The sequence below is a fragment of the Varroa destructor genome, unplaced genomic scaffold (genome assembly GCF_002443255.2).
Source record: "Varroa destructor unplaced genomic scaffold, Vdes_3.0 BEIS01000001.1, whole genome shotgun sequence".
Lineage (NCBI taxonomy): Eukaryota > Metazoa > Arthropoda > Arachnida > Mesostigmata > Varroidae > Varroa > Varroa destructor.
In genome coordinates, this window is record NW_019211454.1 from 70,592,558 (window position 1) to 70,602,717 (window position 10,160).

General features: G+C 40.1%; 2 protein-coding genes across 3 annotated transcripts in view; one reads left to right on the plus strand and one right to left on the minus strand.

Moving 5' to 3' along the window:
• The window catches only part of LOC111248418 (calcitonin gene-related peptide type 1 receptor-like), a 146,427-nt gene that overhangs the window by 107,254 nt on the left and 29,013 nt on the right, over window positions 1-10,160 (minus strand). The gene's annotated exons all lie outside the window — the stretch shown is intronic.
• On the plus strand, window positions 9,177-10,010 carry LOC111253498 (uncharacterized). The gene has a single exon (XM_022812972.2). It carries the CDS (start codon window positions 9,177-9,179, stop codon window positions 10,008-10,010), a length of 834 nt encoding a protein of 277 aa, XP_022668707.1.

Here is a 10,160-nt window from a genome sequence, read left to right on the forward strand (position 1 = left end):
TGTATATATGTATGTATTTATTTAAGATAGCTATTCATAGAACAAACTCTTCACAGGTGTTAGTACAATTAATGCGTTGGAAACGAATTGGGCGCTTCTCATCCGACATCGAGCTTTTCTATGCGACTGAAGAGTTATATTAGGTATAAATTAAGTGATAACGAAAAACGGACTCAAAATTTGACGATCCTTCGTTCATCGGAAGCCGTTTATTTTAGAATGGTTCATTTTGAAAGATAACTATTTCAGGGACACCTCAATAGCCAACAGAGTCCATGGTCCCGGTCATGCATGTGAGTTTAAGTTCAAGATGCTACCGTGGAGTCAAAACCCTTCTTAGAAACAGCGATTTGTGTTCAAGAATACAACCTGATACACAGATTACTACATATAGACCATGGCTTCATTTATTCAGCTTCTAGGCCCGCGGTGCAACAACGTGTAAACTCCAGCTGCCTGTGCAAAGAAAATCTGCCTAGAGATGGACTTTTATACAACAGCGAATATGATATTTTGTACAAAATTCCGTCTTGCAAGAAAAGATGGACTCCAATTGAAGTCCGCAGAAAATTTCAAGAGCCCCAGTCGAAGACGAACTGGTACATATATCGGTACATTTCGGTTGAGCTGCCACTGGGGTTCCGCTAAGCCTGGAGGTTTTTCCGGATGCATTTTCTATACTGACTCGTACGCTTACTGGCCACAATAGCCGTGCGGTTTTTGCTGAGCTTTCAAGCCCTATGCGCGCTCAGTGAAGCTTCTAGCCCGTTCTGACATACCTACGCCTGAGCCAGACTTGCAATGCATTAAACAGGCACGTGCTCTGTATTGTTGTTTAAGCGGAATCGAACATGGATGAGCTTTTGACTCGAAGTTTGAATAAGTCACATAGAATGAATTGCCAAATCTATATTCGTGTAATGGCAGCCGCTACTCAGCTTATCTATGCCGCTAACATCAGCGTGAAGGCATAAAAAGCAATACGCCTATGATCCACCCTAGTCAGAGATCAGTTCTTCCTGCATTTCAACTGGTCACGCCTCAAGAGAGAGTCTTTCATCCTATTTCCCATTGGCTGTACAAAATTCAATTGGCAGAGTATACACGTTAGCGCGAATGTGACTATGAAAAGAGAACTGAAAAATCGGGCTATCTGAATCTGATCGAAAAGCTCTGGTATACAGTATTGTCTCACATAAAGAATGTAGCAAAATCTGATATTTGAATAATAGGTACAACCCAGTTTTCCGTATAGATGCGACACACAAATATTCTGGGTTTTGAATACTGACGAACGAGTGGGCAAAGAATTTAAGGATTTTTTAAGAGCTCAAGGAAGATACATGGTGCCGTCTAAATAACGTTATAATGGCGCTACCGGTTTAAATTGGTGATCGTGTCGAATTATCACGTCATAGCCTTTGATCCCAATTTCCATTTGGACGTTATACACATTAACGCCTAGAAACTTGGGTATTGAAAAGTCGGAAAAATGAAACCACTTAAGGATTTAAATGTTTAGTAAACGCTAGTTAGAATAGTTGAGCTATTTTAATTACTGACATTATCAATTTCGGCCTGATTGCATGCAGTCGTCAAAAAGATCCTCAGGATAAGTGGTGGTACGACGGCATATGTGCACCTTCCCTGCCAGACGACGTCTCCTTAAATGTCTCCTAGCGAAGACAGTGACGTCCGAGCTCTTCGTACGGTTTCGAAAGCCACTTCGTCGGTTTTCTACAGCAACATTATCAAACATGAGTAAACGTTGGTCAATCTAGGACAAGGCTTCTTACCAACATAGATATTTCTACCACACATCATGACAAGTGACAGTAATAAGAGCCTCAAAATGAGATCCGCCTTTCTTCTCGCCCAGGGGCACCTGTATGTGATTAACCAATTATTTGACCTGTGTTAATAAGCAGCTTCGACAGAGCTTTTGGCAAACCGGACATATTTGCTCCCATTGTTTTTAAATTTCATACCTTCTTACCAGACCACTATCTTATACTCATTATACTGGACGGAGTATAAAGGCTTTCCGATAGAGTTACGGTACTGTAATCCGAGAGAATAGCTGAGTGACGATTTAAAAAGCTGTTATCGACCCACCTTGGTTGCGGATCTTTCTAAGATCTCGATATATATGCAAAGATATATAAATCGAAAAAAAGAAAACCTAGAGATATTTGGTTTACTTTTTCTGAGTCGATCTAAGTGCCCTCAGGTCCTGGCAGGAGCTGTTATTTGTTGCAGAACGTTGTAAATGTGCCTGAATATGGCGCCGGGCGACAACGTCGAGTACGTGGTAAATCATTTGTGTTAGAAGCAGTTCGAACTGTTACTGCAGAACGTTATGATTTGCATTGGGTTGGCTGTCAGCAGGCAAAGATGACAGAAACCCATGCTTCCCGCTGAGAGAAAAAAGCAGTCTCCTAGTACGTTTCTGTTCTTGAAATTGTGACGCTTCTCATGTTTAACATCTATATTAGTCCCATGTTGCTAAGCATACGAAGCTCTAAAAAGCGTCATGTCATAACATACGCTGATGAGAGTACTCCTTCATTCCGCATAGGACCAAGAAAGTTGTATGTCACAGCTTTGATAGCGTAGGTTAAAGCTTTGAGAATCTTGGCTTTAGAGTTAACAAACTTTGTTCTATCTAGGTTGGCCTACTGCAGATTTGAAACTGCTTCCCATTGGCCTCGTGATCACTGTTGCCAGTCAGATGCGCCCTCGGAGACGTGTTAACGGGTAGGGTTTCATAAACGCCTGAGTTAAGACTTGCACACAGAAGCCCTTACTAGCACGAGCACTGTTGGTGTTTCTAAACGATACCATGCTTCTCTATTTAAGCTGTCTATTCAAAGCTTATGGGACTCTACTCCCATCAAATTACATGCAGCTTATGCTTTCCTAATGAAAAATATCTCTATACAAGATTCATACACCCAAGTCTGAATCCTACCAACTAAGCGGCTTTGCAACTCAAAACAAATTTTGATGGCTGAAGGGAGGGATCTCCAGCTTAATTATCTACCAATTCACCTGAGTCCACTATAAAATAATGCGTCAGACGAGTTTTTGAAAGACTCTGGTGATTAGGACAAAATTAAGCCTCCGTGCCTGACGTTGTCATCTGCCGCTTATACGGAACAGCCTTCCGAAAAGGATTCACTCATTCGGCTTGGTGGCACTGTTCAAAGCGGCCTTCGCAAAACACGTTTAAAGCAGTGCTAACAAAGATGATTTGTCATTACGCTTGGGATATAAATAATACAGTAAATTAGGTAATTGTTTTCCAACGATAGAGACTAGGATAGAAAAGAATAATATTATTTTGTACCGTATATTGTATGATACTTGTAGGAAACCGTAAAAATGCATATAGAAATACATTTCTGTACTATTAATAGAAAACGCAAGCTAGAACGCCGTTAGATTTTAGCCTTTCAGTAAACCACAGCTTGACTTCGTCTGGCTCTTCTATTGAATGGTAGCCGGACTTCTACCGAGCGCATCAATACGAAATTACAATAATTGCTTCTCTCAGAGTAGAAATACCTCACCAGTTCTTGTTTTGCAAATACGGACCATTCTCTCTTATCTGAAAGCGTCTTCGGCAATTTTACCTTGTATACAAGGTAAAATTGCCGAAGACTGGTAAAAGCTAACCCATGCCCGAGCGTAAAAATCAAAGATCAAGCCGACTTAGCTCAAAAACATTTCAAAGTTTTACACTTATCCCGTCAGGGTCCTCTTTGTTTGAAGATGCATTATTGTTCATGCGACAACTGAAGAAACCAGCCGCCTCGCATACATGCAGGCCTCCCATACGAAATTCATATCGTCTTGGTAACGTGATTATCGTTTCGTTGGCAACGGATGAAAACCGAAAAAGCATTGTGGCACATGCGAGAATAAGCATGTGGCAGAGTCTGCATGTAAAACGTCAGGTGAAATTTCTTCTATACATCCTTTGTTTTTACTCAAAAATATTCTATATTTACTTCGTCAACACTTCCCCTACTTCGTAGTTGCACATCGATGCAGTACTTCTAGCAACCGCAAGTCTCGAGTTTTACGTCCGGCGTAGAGGATAGGGCTTCTATCAGAGAGACGGGTGGCTCTCACCCAACACGAAATGAACACGGGCATAGACATAGCCGTGTTCAAACCTAGATCATCATAACGTGTTCTTAGGAGCAGCAATCAACTACGTTACCCACGACTCTATACGCCTAAGTCGACGAACCGAGGTTGAACGCAGGGTTCCGTTTAATATCTGTTTCGAGCGCAGGTATAATTATATTGAATAGGATTAACTTAACGGGGGAAAAAGGTGTCGATTTGATGGTGTCAAAGGCGATTAGGTAGCTAACTACGTACTGTATCAGGAGTTTTTCGTTAGGAACTAAGCAAATACTCTAGTTTCTAAAGTATTAGTTTAAACAGCTGATACAGCTGATAAGACAACAGCCTGATAAATGGTGGATTCTATGTTTTGCGTCCCTTCCTGATGACTGTTATCGATATAACATATGGTTGGTAAATGTCATACTTGAAATTAGTATTCTTATCTTGATGCTCGTAGTTATTGGTACGGTTGAAATGTTTTGATTTATTCATATTTTGAAAAGTGGCGCGTCCAATGAGTCATTAAGTTACATATCGGGATATATATGTTTTGACAGCACCGTATCACGGGATAAATATAACTGATTCATTTCGACATATGCCGCTATCCGAACGTATTGTTGCAGTAATCTCAAAGGTTAGTGATCTCTGCCGTGACATAATCCTAGTCTTTACATTAGGTTAATATTTTCTAATCTATTTTTCTTGGATTTGGCGGACACTTTTACCAATTTCCTGTTTGAAGACAAACCCATATAGGGGCAGGCCTGAATTGTCTTATTTTATATGTTTTCTTCATGAGCATCTCGTTCTGGGATGCGAAGAATCTGTATTGTATAGAACGTACCTATATGAGGGGTTGTACCAACCGCAGGTGATTACGTGAGCCCTGTCCTACTATATATATATTTTTCCGCCTCTGGGTTATTGTTGTTTACGTAACAATTGCTTTCCGTAAATTAAGTGGCTGGGCTAAATTGAGACGAAGTGTTTCCGCAGAAAACTAGCTTGAATAAGACTTTGAGGAGGTGACGACTTCAAGCAGGCATATTAACCACAAACAGGAACTTTCGGACCGTTTTTACAATGGAGAAATGGCATCGGAGCGCTCAATAAAAGGTCAAATAACTACCCTAACCGCTTCGTGCACGCTTTTTTTAATCGTGATAACTATTTCTCATTTGATCGATGTCTTTGTGAGCTAGATCGGACTTGATAAGGACTATGTAAATTAGATCATTCTTCGATATGAACGACTGCTAGCTTTTTCGCTCAGCACATCATCGCTTAGCACCCTAAGGGGCACCCACTTCACTGCAACGACCACAAACTCTTAGCTGTAAAAAAATCACAGAGAATTATTTACCGTTTTGAGGATAATAAGTCTGACAAGCCTAATTTTAACTATATTTAATTTGTCTATGGCATGCTAGAATTATTGTTTGTTAATCATGCCTATTTACTATACGATTCCTTCTCTCTAGGACAATGTCTGTCTGGATCTTAGTGAAATAAGCGTTTGTGTCTCTAATTAAATTAAAATGAAACTAAACAGTTCTATCAAATCAATGCTTTGTCTCTATAGAGAGGTTCAGGTTTTTCTACGAGCATATAAACTGGTGTGCAGATACTGTGAAGCAGTACCTAATAAACCTAACCTAGTTAAATTTTAGCCATAAATTTACTAAACATCATTATATATTTACTTGAAGGTGTGAACATTTACTAGTTAGCAAAGCCTATTCTCGAGGCAAGAATACCAGATCATGTAGGCTAAACATCAATAAATTATTAAACCCTTATCGAACTATTTGCCAGCCCTTTGTTAGACGTCCGCGAGTGATCGTATAGGTAGGTAGGTAGGTAGGTGTATGCCAACGCCACTTTCCGAGACTCAAAGTTGGCAAAATATTTCCATTGCAAGCCGGCGGCATGCTTGGGCGAGTCCCGTAAAGAACTGTTCATTTTCCAATGATTCGAAGCGGACAGCTTTAGGAAGTGATTTCCGTTTTCGTTATTACGTATACATTACGAACATATAGTTATAAACATGACATAGAAAAACCCATAGGTCAATGCGATTCAAAAGCGCAGAGGTAAGCGCTTAAGCCTTGTGCTGTCTTTGACCCGCCGTGACCCGGGCGAAAAAGTGGCAGACAGTTAAATTCACACAGTCGTTCTATCGCAGCTAATCTGCATAATACACGATTGGTGAGTTATGGGCAAAAAACTGAATATTGAAGATGGCTTTTCAAGTAGATCAGCTGTAGAAATCTTAGTGGTGGAAAGGTAAGAAGACGGGAGACGGTTTGGAGCCTGATGGTCAATACGCTTTGCGACAGCCAATAGAAACAGGCTTGAAAAGCAAGCCATTTGCTCGTTTGGCACGCAATTATCTACCCATGTTCACCATCGGTTTTTCGTTCTAGACATTTTTGAAATTTAATTAGAAATTTTGCTTTCAAATCAAACAGTATTCTTCAAATCAGGCTAAACTCTTTTCGATCCAAATCGGATGGATATCTTCTGAATGCCTTGCAAATCTAATCAAGCACTTTTCGGATCAAATGAGGCATCTGTTATATCAAGTTGGCCACTTCTGAAGCCAACTAAGATACTTCTCAGATCAAAAGCGATGGCGAGCTAGGAGGGGCCGGACCAAGGTAAAACAGCTAGGTCCAAATGTCGGAAATAACATTGAAAATGAAAATTTCATCGCTCGTTTAATAAATACCCGTTAAACGTATAACTAACTATTAGCGTTATGTGTTTAGAAAAAAATTAGAAGGACGTTCGGTCCGATGAAAAACATCGTTAGTTCGCCTAGCTTTTCTTGACCTGCACAATGCTCTAATGAGGTATTGACCACAGAATTTTGCCAGGCTGGGAGGATGAATGACTGACAGGAAAGATCGGCCTAAATTGGATGCAGCTAAAGCAAATGTGACTGGCTTCATGGATTATGGCATCCGTTCGAGAGAATAAACTGTGAAGAGTAATTGGATTACTTTAGGAAACAGACTCTGAAACGAATCAGGCCATCGTATCGCTTGTTCCAAGCTAACTTCCGTACCATTCAGGGGGCACCTTGCATTTTTCTCCATTGTAATGTTCACTAGACGTACTGCCAGGTACGTACGTGCGACAATACACACAAACGATAGTACATTCAAAATCCACCCGAGAAAATGCATTCAGCAGTTACAAAGAAGACACGCTTTAGCTGAATGCCAATAAAACACAGTCTTTTATATGCGTAGCACAGTCAATCCTCAATGATGTAATCGGAATCATTGAATTCTACGTAGGCGCTCAGAGTTATCCTAGCCAGTACCTTATCTAACATCGCTCACACGAACTGGTTACAAAATTAGGGATTTGATAAAGCTGATTTCTTCAATTGTTTACTGGCTTAGGAAGCAAACAATACAGAATTTACACGTAATAGTACCTTTTACGCTCTTTTACTTATTTAAATATTTTAAATTTTAATATTTAAATCATTCATTTTCACGACAGGTTACCGATAATATTATTTTGAAACGAAAAATCGTCTTACGGCCGTCATTGCGGCAGCACTTTTAGTATCCGAGCAGAACGTAAATAGAAATAAATCTTTATAAAGATTTATGCTGCAGCAGCAACAACAACAGCTATATATAAAACGTTCTTTTTTACTTTGATTAGAGTGTGGTGGGGATATATTTGCCAGACTACGCAGAAATAATCATCCTTGTGGATTAGGACTCTCTACTTCGTGTTTCAGAAAGGCCTGTGGATGAATCGATAAATTTCGAGAAAGTATCGTATAAGGAAGCCATGTCTTTGGCCTATGTAACCTTGCAAAACGCGGTGATGAGAGCTACAGGACGGGCGACATGCGCTACTATATCATTCTCAGTTTGGCCTATTGGTTGAGTCACATAACAGAACTTAACGCGCAGTTGATTTTCAGCCGCTTTTGAACAACGTAGCCCTCTAGGTAAAGAAGGATCCACGGATTGTTTATTCTTATTATTGTTCAACAAACGTTCTTTATTAACGTAATATTTAACTGTGGCCTACCCTGTGATCAAACTTGCTTAAATAAAATCCAGTAACTAACTAGAATCTCAAAAGCTTCGATCATACTTTTTCTCAAAGCGAAGTGCTTCTTCGTTAGAAGAACGGGCTGGCTCATACGGCTGCATCGTATTTTATATGCCATATTTTCACGAGGATCTGTACGTTTGCTTCGGTTTTACTTTATTATTTATTAATTAAACTAATAACTCATAATAAAACTACAACTTTCGCCCACATATGCGAATTTATCTAAGTACTGGTAGAGAAACATTTGGTTTCTTAAGAGTCAGTATTTTTCCTTCTACGTAATACCTTGTTACTACAGTTTCAAAATACGCGGTTAACCTTACCCTGGGTAAATGAACTTATTAAATGTTTCGATACATCTCATCGAAAGCCAGGTGCAAAAATGTGTAGACATAGTTAGAATGAACTCATGGTGCATATACAGGGTAAATAGAAGTTCCGCCTAGGCCTTACTGTTTTCCAGATCGCTCCTACCAGACTCGGTAGGCCTCAAATGATTTCTCAGTTTTTCCCTAGGATCTTTTTTCAAGCAAACGAATACGTCTGTCAGCACTGTGTTCGGTAAAAATTGCTTTTGCTTCTTCAAGACTCTTCAAATTGTCCCATTATGTATATAAAAAAAAAAAGAAAAAAAAAAGGATAGTAAAAACTGCCCTCTCCGAGGGTGGAAACGGCCTATACTAAGCTAATAGAAACTATCGGTGGTGTTTACTAGATCCGCCTTTGGAAATTACTGCCTTCATTTCTGATGAAATCTAATCATTTTCGGGTTTCTCTAATCGTTAGAATAGAAAAACGACGCCGTTCGAAGTGATGGATTTTTGTTAGTCAAGATTGTGATTAGATCCATCACACCATCCTATTCTTGTACTGCACTGTGATGACGTAGAATAGGGCTATAGACACTGAAAGCATATAACGATTACCTGTGACAGGGATACAAAATGGTAAGACCTAGCGTCGACTTGTACAAAATTTTGGAAGTAACCCCGCAAGCCACCGACAAGGAAATCAAACAGTCTTACCGTCGTTTAGCGAAACAGTATCATCCCGACAAAAACCCAAATGATGCGGCTGTGGGCGAGCGTTTTAAAGCAATTAGTGCTGCATATGAGATTTTGTCTGATAAAACTAAGCGTCACGAGTACGATGCAAAGCAAAGGTTTGCTGAGTTTTCCAGTATGAACGACATTTTCCATTCGGATCCGTTCGATATGTTCGGTAATTTGTTCACTCCCTTCCACATGTCCTCCTTTAGATTTCCGTCTATTATAATTCCGCTTAGCGAATTCAATGCTAGACGGCGCAGGCGCAGACAGCAAAGAAGGGACCAGTACAGGCGAACAAGGGCCAACAACGTTTTCGGCTCAGATCGAAGAAGACCGCGCTACTTTGAAACTGCCGGTATAGCTGATGAGAGTTCTTTTGGGGATCCCATTGAAAATCTTTTTCGAAACATGTTCGCCAATCCACTGGAGGGAGTGAACGGGACTGAACGATGTATTTTTCGGCGTGTGTGCCAAACGTATAGAGATAACAATGGCGATATAGTCAGTGAGAGACGAGAGGAAACTCGAGATGGCGACAAAAAGACTTCGAAGACCACATACACAAAACGAGTCAACGGAAAGCTTCAGGAAACTGTAAAGTTAGTTGATGATAAGGGTGTTGAGACGATTACTATTCGTGAAGATGGTTTAGTTAAAAGTAAAAATGTCCATCAACAGGCGCAAATCGCTATGGAACAGCCTGAGCAGAGAATACGTGCCAAGAAATAAATTGCTTTTCAATTTCGACTGATGTTTATAAATCGGATACCAATATGGATAGTGCGATCAGTAAGTTCGGCATTGGATAACCGTAACAATCTACTAGTGATACATACATACGCTTGTGGTAATCACGATCATTTTCACCACTTTAAGGTC